Source organism: Mobula birostris, chromosome 2 (assembly GCF_030028105.1).
Source record: "Mobula birostris isolate sMobBir1 chromosome 2, sMobBir1.hap1, whole genome shotgun sequence".
NCBI classification, from domain to species: domain Eukaryota; kingdom Metazoa; phylum Chordata; class Chondrichthyes; order Myliobatiformes; family Myliobatidae; genus Mobula; species Mobula birostris.
In genome coordinates this window covers 62597793-62618100 of record NC_092371.1, presented here as the reverse complement: position 1 = coordinate 62618100, position 20308 = coordinate 62597793, and the positions used below count along the sequence as shown (strand labels likewise).

The 20308-nt window shown below is 39.2% G+C and overlaps 1 protein-coding gene across 1 annotated transcript in view; it reads left to right on the top strand.

Annotated features, from left to right (window-relative positions):
• The window catches only part of l3mbtl1 (L3MBTL histone methyl-lysine binding protein 1), a 79991-nt gene extending 69812 nt beyond the window's left edge, over positions 1 to 10179 (top strand). Inside the window, exons 17-21 of the mRNA XM_072279686.1 lie at positions 211 to 408; positions 4440 to 4501; positions 6698 to 6867; positions 7963 to 8025; positions 10030 to 10179. Coding sequence (XP_072135787.1) covers positions 211 to 408; positions 4440 to 4501; positions 6698 to 6867; positions 7963 to 8025; positions 10030 to 10179 — 643 coding nt within the window. The remainder of the gene's footprint in view (positions 1 to 210; positions 409 to 4439; positions 4502 to 6697; positions 6868 to 7962; positions 8026 to 10029) is intronic.
• Positions 10180 to 20308: the final 10129 nt, after the last annotated feature.

The window sequence follows — 20308 nt, the reverse complement described above, 5'->3', positions numbered from 1 at the left end:
ATGTTTATTTGCAGTCTACCTTTTTTTTAACATTATGTCAGAAGCGGAATTGACAAAGTTTGTCTGAACTGTCATACGAGAGAGATATATTTTCCTTGTTGTACCTTCCTATTGTATATTTTGAATTTGTCTTTCCATTAATATTACAACCAGATTTACAGAAATGGATTCATTCAGCGTTGTGACAGAATTTCATTGTCTTGTGCTCAGGAAGTGCCCCACTCCAGGTTGTGATGGGTCAGGACATGTTACTGGAAAGTTCATTGCTCATCATCGTTTATCAGGCTGCCCACTGGCCGAAAAGAATCAAGCAAAAATGAAGTTAGAATTGTCAAACGGTGAAGGATCATCTCGAAAAAGAAATCTTTTGTCATTTGGGCGTAGAAAGAAATCAAGACATCATGGGAGGTAACAGTGATTAATGTTGTTAACCAATGAAAACAAACAACAAAATGTAGTAAAGCAAGTTTGACATTACTTTCTCCATCCTTCTGGTGCCTTTTCCATTCTAAGATAAGGGAGAAAGTAATTTGCATGTTAGCACTTTTTAGGGGAAATGCAAATATCTTAAAGTGGTTTGCATTCTGTTTATCTGTTGTCAGTAGGAAGATAACTTAGCATTGCAATGTATGTCCCTTAGCAAAAGAATAGCAATCATATACTTATTATATTTAGGCCTGACTGAAATCACCTTCCTTAGAGCATACTGGTGCAATTCCTCACTGCTATCATAGAGAGCATCCTCACATCAGCCATTACTGTCTGGTTTGGTGCAGCATTCTCCCGCAATACATGAAAACCACAGCAAACTGACTGTCAGGTCAGCAGAAAAGATCTTTGGCCGCAGTCTATCATCACTGTAGGACTTGTATGTATCCAGGACAAAGACGTGGGCAGGAAACATTGCAGAAACTACCCACCCAGCAAACAGCCTTTTCCAAAAGCTCTCATCTGGAAATTGCTATTGGACTATTAAAACAAAAACTTCACATGATCGTAAAAGTTTCTTCTTCCAGACACTTAATCTGATCAATCATTCTGGTTAGATACCCCCACCCCTCTCTATCGAGTACTTCAGTCACTGTGCTGCAATGTAACACTTTAAACTACTTTTGATAATACTGTTTACATTGCAAATACATGCTGATACATATGTATTATGCATATTGTTTTCCATATCCCTACTTTAACCTATAACTTATTGTTTATAATTCTTATTCCTTTTAATTGTTGAATGTAGTTTATTTTTGTTGTATATCATGCCAACACACCACAGCAAATTCCTAATACATGTAAATGTATATGGTGAATAAAGTTTATCCTTGAACTTTGAAAACAAATTTATCTTCTTTGGCTTCGACTTTGACTTTGCAGCCAGTAGCAATATGACCATGCTTGCTGCTGATACTGTCCTTTAAATTTTAGCATTCTCTGTAAGGTGTAAATATATTCTCTTCTGATATGGGCTGCAGTAGAGTGTCCCTGGTGTTTAGGACAGTGATATCAACAGGCTGACTAAGAGGCCATTCACATTGAAGAATTCTCACTGATGGCAAACCAGGAAGTAAAAAGCACAATATTGAATTCAAATTCTAACACCTTGACTAGAGTGAAATAAAGGTTGGAAAGCATTCATTATAAAAACAAATAGAAGTGTAATACCACGAACATAAATTGACCATGTGAAGTAAAATAACATTATTATTTTGTCAGTTTTAGTTATAAGCTTGCAGAGAAAACTATGTATTTTTAAATTGCTAAGTAGAAATTATGGCTTTGTAACCAGTAAAATGTACTTACAACCCATTCAAAAAAAAAAGAAATTTTCCAGAAAAAGTGCATTCCTGTATCATTCAATATACCTCAAATTTTAATCAGTTTTCTGATTTCTGGAGATAATAATAGAGGAATTGTGCCAAGGGAAGAAGAGGGGTGACCAACGAAATCTGGACTTGTGTATTTAAATACAAATAAACACTCCAGACACTTTGTAGTTTCCCACCTTAATGACTATAAATAATACAATTTCATTGTCACCAACATTACAAAATCTAAGCCCATGATTGAGCTATCTATCATGGCATTTCTCCACTAGTCCCTGACTCACTATGTTTTTCCTACAACAATAAGAAATAGAAAAGGAAATTTATTTCAAATTTATTATAAATATAAGAAACATATGAAATAATTACACTCATTGAAAGTACAAATGGATTTTAAACAGGAAGTATTCTGTCAGTTTTAATGCAGAATATGACAAGCAGATTTGCATAGTTATTGGTATTTTAAAAATAACTTTTGCCTTAATATAATATTTAATAATTTTTAAAAAATACATTTACATGATGTGGGTGTCGCCAGCTAAGCCAGCATTTATTGCCCATCCCAGTTGCCGTTGAGAAGGTGGTGATGATCTTCCTTCCCACTGCAGTCTCTGAGATGTAGGTGCACCCACAGTGCTGTTAGGTAATAAATGTACTCAGTTCTTTAATTTTCTTCTATTTGAAAGTGCAGATGTATTTTAGACTAATATAAAAAAAAGTTAACAGATTTGAACTGTTGTGTTAACTTGCAGTTGAACTTCTGCTTTTTGGATATCTTAGTCTGCTTAAGCCCCTAACCCATTTTAAACTATTTGTTGTACTTTTGAAAACTGCCAACACACACATTTTTTTAACTAAAGTGGTATGAAAAATTGCTATATTTATTTAAAAATTAAAATAAACATCCTGCATAGCCTTATAGCCAAATTCAGAAAAGAATATTCAAACATGTCAGAACAATAAAGTATTTGAGAGAAATGATCAGCAATTTACTTGGGGATTCAGCTTCTTATGCATAATGAGATGGATAAACATGTAAGATTAATAAACCATCCTAATAAAAATATTAAACAAATTTAGTCATATACAATTCATATACTTAATAATACAGAGGCTTACTTTTTTCAGGGGCAAGTACCATGTCAAATCCTAGATACTTTTCTGGATCTTTGATGTTTCACACTTTCATGGTGCATCTCATTGTGGTTTGGTCTCAGATATTCTGTTTCAGATAATGTACAGGATGTTAACTTTTTTTCCTGTCACCATATTGATTCCATGCACAGGCATTAATACATTTACACACAGGAGCGGAATCAAAGTGCTTTGGCTGTTGGTACCTCAGCCTGTCTCACTGTCTGCAGACAAGCATGACTGAACTCTTTCTGTCTAATCTCACCAATCCTTTGGAGTCCAATGTGGTCTTACTGGCAAGAAGGTCAGAGGCAGTGTTCCACAGAAGGTCCTCAGCCTAAAACAACCCTGACAGCCTTCAAAGTTGGCTGCATAGCCTTGCAAGCAGTAAATGTTGTCATTGATTTTAATAGGTTTTAAAAGCCTCCTATTTAAAAAAATACTAAACCTCAAATAAATAATTAAAGAAAAATACTTTTACATTAACTAAAAGATATAAAGCAATTATAAATCAAAAGTTCAAAGTAAAATTTATTACCAGAGTACATACATGTCACCACATACAACCCTGAGATTCTTTTTCCTGCAGTCATACTCAGGAAATCTATAGAATAGCAACTGTAAACAGGATCAGTGAAAGGGCAAGAGCATTGAAGACAACAAACTGTACAAATGCAAATATAAATAAATAGCAATAAATAACAAGAGCATGAAATAGCAAGATAAAGCTTAAAGTGAGACCATTGGTTGTGGGAACACCTCAATGGATGAGTGTAGTCATCCACTTTTGTTCAAGAGCCTGATGGTGGAGAGGTAGTAATTGTTCTTGAACCTGGTAGTGTGGGTCCTGAGGTTCTTGTACCTTCTATCTGATGGCAGCAGCAAGAAAAGAGCATGGCCTGGGTGGTGAGGATCTCTGATGATGGATGCTGCTTCCCTACGACAGCAATTCATGTAGATGTGCTCAATGGTTGGGAGTGCTTTACCCGCGATGCACTGGGTCGAATCCACTACCTTTTGCAGGATTTTGTAGTTATCAGAGAAGTAAGCTAAAGCAAAACAAAAGCATTCCCTTTTGTCTCCAACATCAATTTCCTTCAAACTCCATTGACAAACATGAATGTGGCATTGGCCCTTGCACTAGGTTGAATCTTATGCGGGGACTAATTGGCAATGATCCAAAATAATACAGGAAAATCTAAACGTGACTCAGCTTTGCGATTGAACTCAATATGAAGAGCAAGCTAACAGAATCCAACCCTTAAATCTGACACTAATTCCAAATACCCATGTCTAACACTATTTGTTAAAATTCTGGTCACTTGGAAGTCCAGTATTCAAATCAATATCAAAAGCATTCTGTGATCAGAACAGTTGGTAAAGGTCTGTGTGATCCAGCCCATTATAAACCAAACAGAATCATAATACTGGGCGATCTTAATAAGTCTTCCTTTAATTTTCTGCTATTTCTCTTTTTACCAGAATCGGCCGACCACCCAAGTATCAAAAGCTTCAACAAGAGGATTTGAAAGTCAGCTTTCAAAGTGAGTTGAAGCACAGCTCTTTGCAAGAAGTGTTATTTCATGTATTTACTAGCTAATTTCAGAACAGTTTCCCCTGTGTGAAAATTTACCAGATCTATTTACAAGGGTAGAAACTTCAGTCAACAAACTTCACAAACATAATCTGTTTAGGCTGCTTTCAGGCTATGAACAGAGAATATTCACCCATTTAAAATAATATACACAAATGCTTGCCCGAAGGGTTTCAGACTGAAACGTTGACTGTACTTTTTTCCATAGATGCTACCTGGCCTACTGAGTTCCTCCAGCATTTTGTGTGTGTTGCTCATATTTCCAGCATCTGCAGATTTTCTCTTGTTTACCCATTTAAAATAAGTGGGTTAATGTTTGAGTAGGTATTTGCTGTAGTATATGTGCATGGAACATGTGAAGTTTACAATTTGGAGTTCGATGTCTCAATTATCTAAGTACTATACTAGGCCTTTTTAGAATTTTATACTTTTTATGGAATCCATGGATAAAAATTAGATAAGATTAAAGCTCCTTAATTGAAATATCCTATGAATGTACACAAAAAACATTCTTGTGTTTTGTGTCCTTTTGATTCAGTTTATATATTCCTCTTTTGAAAATACTGGTAATGCTGGGATGTATTTTCAAATTTACCACCTCTCCAAACATTTCATGTTGTTGGTCCTGATGTTTTTGATCCAAGGTTTTTCAGAAGTCAAGAATGAAGCATAAAACTCGTTGCTTATGATCATTTAAATGTTACAAGAATAAAAAAGAAAAAGGTAGAAAGATGAAGTGAGTGTGACAGGGAGAGAGAGAAAGAGGAAAGGAACAAAGGGGAGAGAGACAAAGAGACCAACCAATGTGGTCTGGCCTTCTTATACCAGTTTGCTAATTCCATTGAATTTCCATAGTTAACCAATGTGTTAGCTCCTTTTCACATAATGAGATACCCACAACTGCAACCTCTAAAAAAAATACACAGTGAACAATTACAAGTATATAGGTAATTATAAAAAAATAAAAACATGCATAAGTAAGTTAAACTACAAGGAAAGTTACACTTTTCCATCCAATCCAATAATATTGTTGAACCAATGTTATAACCTGTGCTGGAGAGCCATCTCACAATTGGAGCATTGCCCAGTGTTTATTTGCCTCTTTAACCCAATCAGTAACTTCCCTTATATACGTCCAACTGTTTCTCTCTCATTGCTCAGTCGGTTCCTGGTTCTAATCAGGAGCTGTGAGGTGATGCTGTGGGTCACTAAACTGATAGCTAAGCTGGGACAAGAGCTTCCTTTAGGAACTATGTGAGTGCCTTCCAGCATTGGTCCTGCTGCCTGCACCAGTGTGCTGGAATTGTGCGTGGGTGCCCTGGGACTACAGGAACAACAGGCCATATTGCTATGTAGGGCGCTCAGTTCCCAGCATGCTCCACCCTTCCGTTCCTCACTAACTGCGCAACTAACTTCTGTGTGTTGCGTATTGTATATTCTCAACCTCAGGACAAAGCAAACCTCCGCTACTTGCTTGCACCACTCTCTTCACATTCTTCCCTCTGCACACATACCTACGTGCTCATCCCACCCTGTATGTGAGCCTTCCTCTAGGTGACAATCAGATATGTTGATTTACTTAGAACACAACACAATACAGCACAGGAGCATGCACACAATGTTATGCCAAACAAATTAAACTATTAATTAAATGCCTAGCCAAACGAATTTCTTCTGCTTACACAATGTGCACATCCCTCCATTGCCTGCTAATTTATTTGCCCATTTAGGAGGCTTTTAAATGCCTCTATTGTATCTGTCTCCATTCCCACCTCTGATAATACATTCCAGGTACCCACTAATTTGTAAAAGCAAAAACACTTGCCCTGCACATCCCCTTTGAACTTTAACTCCTGCGCTCACCTTACGTGCATGCCCTTGAGTATTAGATATTTCAACCTCCAAAAAGTTAGCAGCTCTCTACCCTATCTATGTCTCTCATTATCTTATAAATATAAAATATATCAGACAGTAATGGTCAATCAGACCATTATTGGCAATTTCACGATGCTAAGAAGTGGAATTAAACATTCCAATTAAAAAACGTCTTCCTTCTAACATCCTAAAAAAAATAAATGCTTATTATATTCAGAAGGGACCAAATTTATCATTGCAATCTTAGTGTTTTCTGGTGCTATATTTTTAGACATTCCAAAAGAAGGCATACAACAAGTCTTGCAACAATCAGTCTTTCTGTCTGCCATGTCTCCACATCCAGCTCGTTCATTGTCCCTGTGTTGGGAACAACACTGCAAGCTCCTTCCAGGTGTAGCAGGGATCAGCGCCAGCAAAGTAGCCAAATGGACTATCGAAGAGGTAAGAGAAGGGAAGGAAAAGGAGGTAAAATATGACCATTTAAGAATGTGATAAATCTGTTGGAATTATCAAATTGTTCCAGATTCAAGCTGCTTCATTGTGTTGTCAGTAAATTATGGTCCTTTTTATATGAACCTGGGTAGTTAGTCATTGCTCAAATTCAGAACTCCCTGAAACATACAGGGCATTTTTGCTGTAGTATTTCATTTTAGTTTACTTCCAATTAACAAAATGATTTAAGATAATTAATTTCAACTTGCTTTAAAATAATAACTTCATCTTATCAAGCATCTTATTTCTTGTGGGTGAGCTATGTTTGCAGCAGAAGTGTGACTACACTTACGGCTGCCCTCACTGATTTGATAAGATGAATTTCACTATATATTTCATGTTTCGATAAGAATATAAGACAGAGGAGCAGAATCAGGCCATTCAGCCCATCTAGTCTGCTGTGCCATTCCATTATGGCTGATTTATAATCCTTCTCAAATCCATTCTCTTGCCTTTTCCCTGTAACCTTTGACACCCTGCCTAATCAAGAAACTATCAAACTCCGCCTTGAATATACCCAATGACTTGGCCTCCACAGCTGTCTTTGGCAATTTATTCCACAGATTCACCATCCTCCCGTTAAAGAAATTCCTCCTCATCTCTGTTCTAAAGGGACGTCCTTCTAGGACCATCCTTGACTACCCCACTATAGGAAATATCCTCTCCATGTCCACTCGATCTAGGCCTTTCAATATTCAATAGTTTTCGTAAGATTCTCTCTCATTCTTCTAAATTCCAGAGAGTACAGGCCCAGAGCCATCAAATACTCCTCATACATTAACCCTTTCATTTCTGGGGTCATTCTCATGAACCTCCTCTGGGCGCTGTCCAATGCCAATACATCCTTTCTTAGATAAGGGCTCAAAACTGCTCATAAAACTTTTAAGTTTCAATGTACATGGGACAAATAAAGCCAATTATTTTATTAGTCATTTGAAGCACTTGCCTCAGTACTTTTATTTGCTAAGATCTATTTTAAGGACAATTGTCTCAATGGTCCATCACATAACTTCACTATAAGATGTTCCTATTTGTTTGATGTAGGTGGGAAACTTTGTTCAGAAACTTACCGGCTGTGAACAACAGGCCAAGCACTTCAAAGAGGAGGTAAAACTTGCTTCCACGTTTCCACAAACTGTGCGGCAGTACAGTGGTTCAGCGAGTGGAGTAGCTCATAGCTTCAATGACTGTTGTTCCTTCCTAACCCCAGTTGCTGTCTGTGTGAAATTTGTATGTTCTCCCTGTGATTGCTGGGTGCTCAGGTTTCCTCGCATATCCCGAGGATGTACAGATTGATAAATTAATGGGCTACTGTAAGTTGCCCAACCATGAATGAGAGTCCTAGACTCTGATGGGAATAAGTGGGAGTATGGGATGAATAAAACAGGATTAGTCATAGCATAAATAGGTTCTTGATGGTCAGCATGGATTCAGTGGGCTGAAGGGCCTGTCTCTGTAAGACGTTGTAACTCCATAGTACAAGGCAATTTCAACCCATTGAGTCTATGCCAGTATAGCTTGTACACTTGATATGCTGTCTTATGTATAATATATATAGATTTGTAAAGTTTTAAAAAATAAATTCTATTGTATTTTTTTATGTCCTGTAAATGCCTGCAAGAAAATGAATCTCATGGCAGTATATGGTGACATCTATATGGACTTTGATAATAGCTTTACTTTGAACTTACAGAATAAACCAATTCATCTCCATTTCAAATTTTCCCTAAATGTCCATGTAATCTGTTTTCCCCTCTTCCGCATCAACTCATTTTGATAGAAAGGAGTACAGTGCCAGTTGCATTGCTAATCAGGTAGAATGTCACAGCAGCATTTAGAGAGGACATCCTGAAGGTCACATCCAGTGAGGCAATATGGGAGATACTCAGGAATAAGGAGCAGTCATTATAGGACCCCCCCCCCCCACCCCCATAGCCAGTAGGATACAGAGGAATAGATATGTAAGCAGATTATAAAAGGACCTTAAAACAATTGGATAATTGTACTGCTACAGATTATATAGATGGTGCTAAGCTGGGGAAAGGCTTATTTGTGAGCTCTACCCATTTTGCCTCACTGGATGAGACCTTCACAAAGTCCTCTCCAAGTGCCACTCTGACAGTTATATGTTAGTGAGTCTTAAATCAATGGTAGCAACATTATTGGAGAAGATACTTAAGGATAGGATCTGCTCTCAGTTGGAAAAACATGCATTATTAGGGAAAATCAGCATGGCTTTGAGTGGGGCAGGTCATGACAAACATAGAGTCTTTTTGCCAAGGTTGAAATGTCAAATACTAGAGGGCATAACTTTAAAGTGAGAGGAAGAAAGTTTAAAGGAGACTGAGAAGTCAAGATTTTTACAGAGCAAGTAGTAGGTGCTTGAAACACAATGCCAGGGGATATGATGAAATCAAATACAATAACAATGTTTAAGAGGCATTTAAAGGTACAAGGACAAGCAAAAAATGAAGGGTTATAGACCATAGACAATCATAGGGGATTAGTCTGGATTGGTATCAGGGTCGGCACAGATACCCTGGGGTGGAGGGTATGTTGCTCTGCTAGACTGTCCTGTGCCCTATGCATCTCCCCTCTGATTCAACAACTCCCTTAGACACAGTGGACCATTTAAGTGGCCAATTAATCAACCAATATGTAAGCATTTGGGATGTGGGAGAAAACTGGAGCACCAACGGGAAATCACAGAGAGAATATGCAGATCCCTATGAAAGGTAGCAGAGAATCCAGTCTGTTTCTGGGAGCTGGGAAACAGCAGCTCTAATAGCTGCACCACTCTGCTTCTATCTCAGATAGCATTTACGTCAGGTTTATACAAGTTCTAATCTAGCACTTTGGACATCAGCCTGTTTATGCATGGCATATTTTCTGAAATTTTTATCCACACTATTTAACAGTCTGATGTCGACAATTTTTCTGTCAGGCTTCCCACAGCATAATTTCATGGTAATTGTTTTCATTAGTATCCTGAACTTAGATCATTGTTTAAACTTACACTCAAGAGCACTTTGAGAAATAATGCATGTAATATGACATTTAAATGATCATATCCTGATGTATATTAAAATTCTGCACTCTTGTTTTTAACAGTCAATCGACGGGGAAGCTTTTCTTCTGCTAACACAAGTAGATATAGTGAAGATCATGAGCATTAAACTTGGCCCAGCATTAAAAATTTATAATTCTATACTTATGTTCAAAAATGCAGATGATATTCCTTTGAATTTAAATGAAACATAATCTTGTAGAGGAAGTAAAACTGCTTTGGAAACACAATGGATTCCAATTAATTGGAACACATCAGGTCCAGTACATTTTGGCCCAATTAAGCAGCTGCCCCATTTAGCTAAAGTTTCATGGAAATGGTTAAGAAGATATAAAAAAGACAAACTGAGTGATAAGTTATATCTTTAAACAAAATACAGAACACTACCAATGCCACAAACAGTACTATAAAACTGTGTAATAGTTCCTAATCGTTATCAGTGGAGGAATTTACCCAGTGTACGCTGCTGTGTATGGAGTGTCCAGGGAGGTGAAGGGACTTGTCGTGTCCTTTCTGGGACAGCTCACTCACCTTTGGTCCTCATCGGACATTCAGCTCCTACCGTGGCTTCAAGTAGCTTTTTGCATGGGACAGTGGCTACACCCCAGTACACTGCTTCGACAGGTGGGTTAAGCCAGGTGAAGGTAGCCAGTGGGTCTCGTACCCTGGTAATATAGGGACATGCCTGTCCTAGCATGTGAAGTCATCTCCGGCGATGAAACCAACAGTGAGATCCAAAGGCCAAGAAGGCAGTTCTGCAATGCTTTGTGGAGAGTGAAGGGCATGATAAGGCACAGTAGAATTCATGGTTATCCACTGCAACTAAAGAAGGCTGCAGTTTGTGATGACTACTCATACCACTGGACCTGGACTTCTGAGGTCGAGAGAGTGGAATGGTTTTTGTACTTTAAAAACAGGTTTCACTGTCATCGTCACGTACAATGGACACTCAACATGCTGTCATGGTCCTTTTAAAACGCAAACAACAGGAATTCTGCAGATGCTGGAAATTCAAGCAACACACATCAAAGTTGCTGGTGAACGCAGCAGTCCAGGCAGCATCTCTAGGAAGAGGTACAGTCGGCGTTTCAGGCCGAGACCCTTCGTCAGGACTATCTGAAGGAAGAGTTAGTAAGAGATTTGAAAGTTGGAGGGGGAGTGGGAGATCCAAAATGATTGGAGAAGACAGGAGGGGGAGGGATAGAGCCAAGAGCTGGACAGGTGATAGGCAAAAGGGGATACGAGAGGATCATGGGACAGGAGGTCTGGGAAGAAAGACAAGGTGGGGGGGACCCAGAGGATGGGCAAGAGGTATATTCAGAGGGACAGAGGGAGAAAAAGGAGAGTGAGAGAAAGAATGTGTGCATAAAAATGAGTAACAGATGGGGTACGAGGGGGAGGTGGGGCCTTAGCGGAAGTTAGAGAAGCCGATGTTCATGCCATCAGGTTGGAGGCTACCCAGATGGAATATAAGGTGTTGTTCCTCCAACCTGAGTGTGGCTTCATCTTCACAGTAGAGGAGGCCGTGGATAGACATGTCAGAATGGGAATGGGATGTGGAATTAAAATGTGTGGCCACTGGGAGATCCTGCTTTCTCTGGTGGACAGAGCGTAGGTGTTCAGCAAAGCGGTCTCCCAGTCTGCGTCGGGTCTTGCCAATATATAGAAGGCCACATCGGGAGCACCGGACGCAGTATATCACCCCAGCCGACTCACAGGTGAAGTGCCACCTCACCTGGAAGGACTGTCTGGGGCCCTGAATGGTGGTAAGGGAGGAAGTGTAAGGGCACGTGTAGCACTTGTTCCGCTTACAAGGGTAAGTGCCAGGAGGGAGATCAGTGGAGAGGGATGGGGGGTACGAATGGACAAGGGAGTCGCGTAGGGAGCGATCCCTGCGGAAAGCAGAGAGAGAGGGGGAGGGAAAGATGTGCTTAGTGCTGAGCTCGTTGACTTTATTAACTTTGCCTCCAACTTTCACCCTGCCCTCAAGTTTACCTGGTCCATTTCCGACACCTCCCTCTCTTTTCTATATCTTTCAGTCTCTATCTCTGGAGACAGCTTATCAAAGGAAGGTCTCAAAGCTCTCCGCTTCTTTTTGGATTCCAGACCTAATCAGTTGCCCTCTACCACCACTCTGCTCCATCTAGCAGAATTAGTCCTTACTCTTAATAATTTCTCCTCTGGCTCCTCCCACTTCCTCCAAACTAAAGGTGTAGCTATGGGCACCCGTATGGGTCCTAGCTATGCCTGCCTTTTTGTTGGCTTTGTGGAACAATCTATGTTCCGTACCTATTCTGGTATCTGTTCCCCACTTTTCCTTCGCTACATCGACGACTGCATTGGCGCTGCTTCCTACATGCATGCTGAGCTCGTTGACTTTATTAACTTTGCCTCCAACTTTCACCCTGCCCTCAAGTTTACCTGGTCCATTTCCGACACCTCCCTCCCTTTTCTAGATCTTTCTGTCTCTGTCTCTGGAGCCAGCTTATCCACTGATGTCTACTATAAGCCTACTGACTCTCACAGCTATCTGGACTATTCCTCGTCTCACCCTGTCTCTTGCAAAAATGCCATCCCCTTCTCGCAATTCCTCCGTTTCCGCCGCCTCTGCTCTCAGGATGAGGCTTTTCATTCCAAGACGAGGGAGATGTCTTCCTTTTTAAAAGAAAGGGGCTTCCCTTCCTCCACCATCAACTCTGCTCTCAAACGCATTTCCCCCATTTCACGTACATCTGCTCTCACTCCATCCTCCCGCCACCCCACTAGGAATAGGGTTCCCCTGGTCCTCACCTACCACCCCACCAGCCTCTGGGTCCAACATATTATTCTCCGTAACTTCCGCTACCTCCAACGGGATCTAACCACTAAGCACATCTTTCCCTCCCCCCCCCCCCCACTTTCTGCAGGGATTACTCCCTTGTCCATTCGTCCCCCCCCCATCCCTCCCCACTGATCTCCCTCCTGGCACTTATCCTTGTAAGTGAAACAAGTGCTACACATGCCCTTACACTTCCTCCCTTACCACCATTCAGGGCCCCAGACAGTCCTTCCAGGTGAGGCAATACTTCACCTGTGAGTCGGCTGGGGTGATATACTGCGTCCGGTGCTCCCGATGTGTCCTTCTATATATTGGCGAGACCCGATGCAGACTGGGAGACTGCTTTGCTGAACACCTATGCTCTGTCCGCCAGAGAAAGCAGGATCTCCCAGTGGCCACACATTTTAATTCCACATCCCATTCCCATTCTGACATGTCTATCCATGGCCTCCTCTACCATCAAGATGAAGCCACACTCAGGTTGGAGGAACAACACCTTATATTCCGTCTGGGTAGCCTCCAACCTGATGGCATGAACATTGACTTCTCTAACTTCCGCTAATGCCCCACCTCCCCCTCGTACCCCACCCGTTATTTATTTTTATACACACATTCTTTCTCTCACTCTCCTTTTTCTCCCTCTGTCCCTCTGACTATACCCCTTGCCCATCCTCTGGGTTCCCCCTCCCCCGTCTTTCTCCCCGGGCCTCCTGTCCCATGATCCTCTCATATCCCCTTTGCCAATCACCTATCCAGCTCTTGGCTCCATCCCTCCTCCTCCTGTCTTCTCCTATCATTTTGGATCTCCCCCTCCCCCTCCCACTTTCAAATCTCTAACTAACTCTTCTTTCAGTTAGTCCTGATGAAGGGTCTCAGCCTGAAACGTCGACTGTACCTCTTCCTAGAGATGCTGCCTGGCCTGCTGCGTTCACCAGCAACTTTGATGTGTGTTGCTTTGTTGTCATGGTTCTTTTGATTGAATGTAAATTAACAAAATTAGCACAGACACCTATTGCAGATAATGGACTGACTTCAAACAATGCTTTCAGCAATTGCATCCTTCAAATCTTAATTTTTGTTGTAACATTCAAGATGATTATTGATCCACAGATCCTAATGCTGAAGTAAGGAAATCATTTCATTTTCACTCTTGCGCATTTCTGGCATCTCCAAGCCTCAGTGCCTGAAACCGCAATGAGCAAAACAATTCTAAATTGTCCTACTGCTTATTTCCTGCCAACTATCAGTGACAAAACTCACTGCTTTAGAACAAAAACACACACACAACTGACGCTATTCAAACTGTTCTCTCTAAGCACGGTGCAGTGTCTCATTGGTCACACAAGTTCACACGACTGATGCTAGTTAGAAGCTATCTGGCACCAGGCTCCTGCCCAATTAGGCAGCATAGTGTCCAAAATGAAGGAAAGGAATCCTAGCTATTTTCTTGATTAGTTTTTGTTCTTTTAAGATTTGGCTCAAATAACCAGCTGCCCCAATTAACCACTGGACCAATTAACTGAAATCCACTGTACTTAACGTTGTGTTTATTAATTTATCTTTTTTTTTGCATGGCAAAATGTTGAATGAAACAAATTGTACGTGTCATTTTGACAATCAATGGGAAGTTAAAGATACTGCTCAATCAATCTCAAATTTGTGACATTAGTTTATTCCCATTTATGAAACCCATTGAACAGATTTTGTGATTTTACTGATTTTACTGTGACAGTTCACATTTTACATGTAATTATCTTTTATATAAAATTTATTGAAGTATTACTGTACAGTTAAATAATGCATTTTAATTATACTTGGTTGCAACACTATTTGGATTTATTGAAATGTAGTTTCGGGGAAAAAACTAAAAATGTGATGTATTTTATAATTGATAGTTAAACAAAGTCTTACATTAAAAAATCAGATTGTAACTTTTCTAACTATTTCTGAGTTTACATTTGGGTTGATTGGAACTATTTTGTCATGTTGAAATACTCTAGATGACTGGTGAGAATTTCACTTTCGAACCTTTAGTCCCCACAGCCATACATTTAGATTTGTCGATATTGTATGCTTTTCCTTATTGTCTGAACTTTTCTATTGACTTTCAGAAGTCCTTGATTGCAAACCTTCTTTTAGTCAGAATATAATGTGGTGCTCAACATCTGCAGTCCTTTTTACTTGTAAAAGTTATGAAACGTTACTTAAGTTGTAGGGAAAAAAGATTCCAGATTTGTTGACGTTTTTGCTAGCTACAGTTAAATATTAATGATAGCAGAAGACCATCACCTCATGAGTTCACACAACATTCACTTTAATGTTATTTTTGCATGTGTTTGCTTATTTATTCGTTAATATTAATGCCTCTGTTCGAGTAGGGGATAGAGAAATATCGCATCATGATGCCATGAGTGGTTTTTGGTGATGCTGACAGCAGTATTTGTGAACCATATAGTAGTTTCTATGCATAAACTTATAGGATTCACATTCAAATCTTGTATTTATATTTTTACTGGAAGGTTAGAAATACTCTGCAAGCATCTGTCTTATTGCGCCAAATTATCCTTGTTTCGTTCTCTTAGAGCAGATATGTAATAGATCTTTATTAAATGTTGCTTAACTCCTTCAGAAAGGATCCCCACTCGGGTTAAAGAATTACAAATAAATTACTTTGCTTCAATAATTTTGTTTAATATTTACTTTTAAAAGCCTTAAACCTCATTTTGCAATATTTGTCTTAATTACCTTAACAACATAGATGAATAAATGTTATTATTTGTTGAAAAATTAGTTACAAAATCATAAATATGGTTGTTTTTTGTTAATTTATTAAATGATGTATTCATTATAGCTGTGATCAGAATTATGTTCTGCCCATGATGAAAGTAATTAAATACAGTGTGCTCAGTGAAAATAAACAAGGATTAATTACAATATGAACTGGAGCTTATATAAATGTATGTGTATCATACATGTAAGTGTAAATAGCTATCTTTTAAATTCCTTTATATCATTCAGAGTCTTCCCTGTAAGTTTCCTAATTTCTCTGAAGAAAATTGATGTTCATTTTGGTCAAGATGTGAGATTTGCTTTCTGCTTTTTCTGTTCCCTACTATTCTGCCATAAGGGCTGATAACAACTTGTGGTATTTTACATTGTATGACAATTCTGAACTTATGTTTTCTTGAGAAATTTTAAGTGATTCCATACTTGGGTTTTTCTTAAATTCAGGATGTCAGGGAAAGCTTTTTTGCTGTATTGTAAAAATAAAAAATATGTAATTTTAAGGAAATAGATACACATATCCTCATATGAACTTCTGTTGCTGTTGTAAACATTTCTTGTTTGTTTTATCTTGATGCAGTGTACTGCTTCACACACTACATTGGGGTGGACATTGATTTGCCACAGTTTGTGCCAGGTTCCAGGTATGCAAATACATCAAAAATTAATTATATGTAGCAGAAGACAGGGAGTGCTTTGGAAGGTAAAGATTTATCAAGTCTTGATATTTTTAACACTTAACTTGCATTTTTTCCCCAAATTAAGTACTTAATAATAATCCATCTATATAGTGCTTATGAGGATTTCAGTTGGGTTGACTGTATCCTTCACCAGACATTGTAGAACAGAAACATAGAAAACCTACAGCACGATACAGGCCCTTCGGCCCACAAAGCTGCGCTGAACATGTCCTTACCTGAGAAATTACTTAGGGTTATCCATAGCCCTCTATTTTTCTGAGCTCCATATACCTGTCCTGGAATCTCTTAAAAGACCCTATCATATCTGCCTCCACCACCGTCACTGGCAGCCCATTCCATGCACTCACCACTCTCTGCATAAAAAACCTACCCCTGACATTTCCTCTGTACCTACTTCCAGGCACCTTAAAACTGTGCCCTCTCGTGCTAGCCATTTCAGCCCTCGGGAAAAGCCTCTGACTATCCACACGATCAATGCCTCTCATCATCTTATACACCTATACTGGATTGGGAGATTTTTCATATTTCAACTTCTCTGTAATTCTATAGACGATAGTCAACCATAAAACCCCAAATTATTTTTGTTGCTGGTTATTTAGTGCTAAATAGAACAATTAAAAACAAATTTGGAGATTTTAGTTTGACAAACAACATAATCTTATATGTGTTAATTTTTATGTTTCTTTCCATTTCCACTAATCACCATTCTTTCTTAACAAAGATGAAAAGTGCCAACGTGTATTTTATTGCTCTTTCATGAGTCATTTGATTGAAGATCAAATAAGGAACTAAAAGGTCAATATTGCATCCATTGCTGGCATGTGGCTAAGTGGTTAAGGTGTTGGACTAGTGATCTGAAGGTCCTGGGTTCGAGCTTCAGCTGAGGTAGTGTGTACTGTGTTGTGTCGTTGAGCAAGGCACTTAACCACACATTGGTCCTGCATGTTTATAGTCCAGAATGGACAAGGCAAGACATTAGGTAGGTGGTTTCTAAATCCTCAATAAAATAGGCAGAAAGTAAGTGATTCTTTTTTTGCTAACAGTGGACAACCTTCCACATAATACAGTCATGGTCTTTAGCCAGCCATCAGTAAACTAGGGCTAATTGAATCTCAGTAAGGCTCTTAAAAAGTAAACTGTACATGAGTGATGACAACATTTAAAGACTATTATTCCTCGAGACTAAGGGATGTAAGAAACAGGAGAGGTTATTTTGTCCCTTGTACTTGCTCTGTCTTTTGTTGGGATCATAACTGATCTTTTATCTCAGTGCCACTCTCCTGCATGAACTTCATCGCCCTCAATTCACTTAAAATGCAAAAATCTAGCAACTGAAACAAAATTGTAATGCAGAAACTGGTGTTGCTAACCTTTGGTGTTTGGTGTTGTGTATTTAATATTTTGGTAATATTTGTGTAATATTGTAAATATATTGTTTGATTAAGCATCCTTTGTTGTTTACAGAATGCATTGCGGGTTATATGTAAAACTACGTCAATGGCATACGTCCTCACGCCACCATGTCATATACGGGCGTGTCTCGCTTAAAGTAAAAAACAAAGCATACAAATTCTCCTAGTCTCCCCTTGTTTTTCTTCCAATTACCTGTATCTTTTGGAGATGTAAAACATAACGGTGGTGATGAATAAGTTTTAAATGAATCCGAGATGACAACCTACCTGTTGAAGTGCAGTGGGGCACATTTTGAGTTTTAAAAAAAATGCAGAAAGATATTCAAATTTCTAAAAAAGCACAACACATTTGTTCCTTCACAAGGGGAAAAGAAAAATGGTGGAGTAAAAAAAAACAGTGCAGCACGTGTCCCTTCAATAAAGGAGACAGAGATGATTGAGTCAAAACAAAATGCAGAAAATGGACAGAATTTACAGGTTTATAAACAATGAGTACTGGGTGATAATAATAATAAACAAACAAAAAAAGCAGAAATGGCTGGCTACATCGGAACGATATACAGCTCATGTATACTGAGTGAATTGAGTGGTATTTTGAAACAAATAGAATAGTCAATGAGAAAAGAGCACCAGGTTTGCTGAGTGAATTGAGTTTAAAGGCATACAGTTTGCTCAGAAGTTTAACTGCTCCAACCAAACAAGCAGTTTGTCATTGAGCCTACTAAGGAATCAGTTATACTGGATTGGGTTTTATGAACCGGAGGTGATTAGGGAGCATAAGGTAAAAGAACCCTTAGCAACTAGTGATCACATTATGATTGAGTTCAACTTGAAATTTGATAGGGAGAAAGTAAAGTCTGGTGTAGCAGTATTTCAGTGGAGTAAGGGAAATTACAGCGGTATGAGAGAGGAGTTGGCCAAAGTAAATTGGAAGGAACTGCTATCGGGTATGTCAACAGACCAGCAATGGCATGTGTTTCTAGGAAAAATAAGGAAGGTGCAGGACATATGTATTCCAAAAATGAAGAAATACTCAAATAATAAAATAGTACAATCATGGCTGACAAGGGAAATCAAAGCTATTGTAAAAGCAACAGAAAGGGCATGCAACAAAACAAAAGTTAGTGGGAAGATAGAGGTTTGGGAAGTTTTTAAAAACCTACAGAGAGCAACTAAAAAAATCATTAGAAGGGAAAAAAATGAAATATGAAAGCAAGCTACCAAATAATATCAAAGTGGAAAGTAAAAGTTTTCTCAAATATATTAAAAATAAAAGAGAAACAAGAGTGGATATAGGACTGCTAGAAATTGAGGCAGGAGAAATAATAACAGGGGACAAGGAGATGGCTGATGAACTAAATGAGTATTTTGCATCATCTTCACTGTGGAAGACACTAGCAGTTTGCCTGATGTTGTAGTGTATGAAGGAAGAGAAGTCGGTGCAGCTACTATTACAAGAGAGAAGGTGCTCAAAAAGCTGAAAGACCTAAAGGTACAGAAGTCACCCGGACCAGATGAACTTCACCCTAGGGTTCTGAAAGAGGTAGCATTAGAGATTGTGGTGGTATTAGGAATGATCTTTCAAAAATCATAGGACTCTGGCTTGGTGCCAGAGGTCTGGAAAATTGCAAATGTAACTCCACTCTTTAAGAAAGGAGGAAGGCAGCAGAAAGGAAATTATTAACCAGTTAGTCTGACCTCAGTGGTTGGGAAAATGTTGAAATCAATTGTTAAGGATGAGGTTATGGAGTACTTGGTGACACAGGACAAGATAGGACAAAGTCAGCATGGTTTCCTGCAGGGAAAGTCCTGCCTGACAAACCTCTTGGGATCCTTTGAGGAGATTCGTCGTCATTAGGTCACATCTGGAATTTCCAGTTGGATGATTTCCCTCCTTGCCGCTCTGTCCTGACACTTGTCCACAACATCCCTAGTCTTGTCCAGCTTGCTCCAATCCTTGATGTTATCCAGCCACGTTGTTCTTTGCTTTCCTCTTCCTATCTTTCCCTCCACTTTTCCATATAGCAAATCGGACAAGATGTTATCTCTCTGCATAAAGTGTCCACAATAAGCAACTTTTAACTTCATGATCTTCTCCAGCAGTATCCGTGGTCTGTCTGAGGAGATTACAAGTAGGATAAATAAAGGGGATGCAGTGGATGTTGTATATTTGGACTTTCAGAAGGCCTTTGACAAGGTGCCACACATGAGCCTGCTTACCAAGTTAAGAGCTCATGGTATTACAGGAAAGTTACTAACATGGTTAGAGGATTGGCTGATTGGTAGGAGGCAGCAAGTGGGAATAAAAGGATTCTTTTCTGGTTGGCTGCTGGTGACTAGTGGTGTTTGCAGGGGTTGGGACCACTTCTTTTTATGCTGTATATAAATGATTTAGGCGATGGAATAGATGGCTTTGTTGCTAAGTTTGCAGATGGTGTGAAGATTGGTGGAGGGACAGATAGTGTTGAGGAAACAGGTAGGATGCAAACGGACTTAGGTTAGGTGAATAGGCAAGAAAGTAGCAAATGAAATACAATGTTGGAAAATGCATGGTCATGCACTTTGTACAGAAAAAAATGTGCGGACTATTTTCTCAATGGGGAGAAAA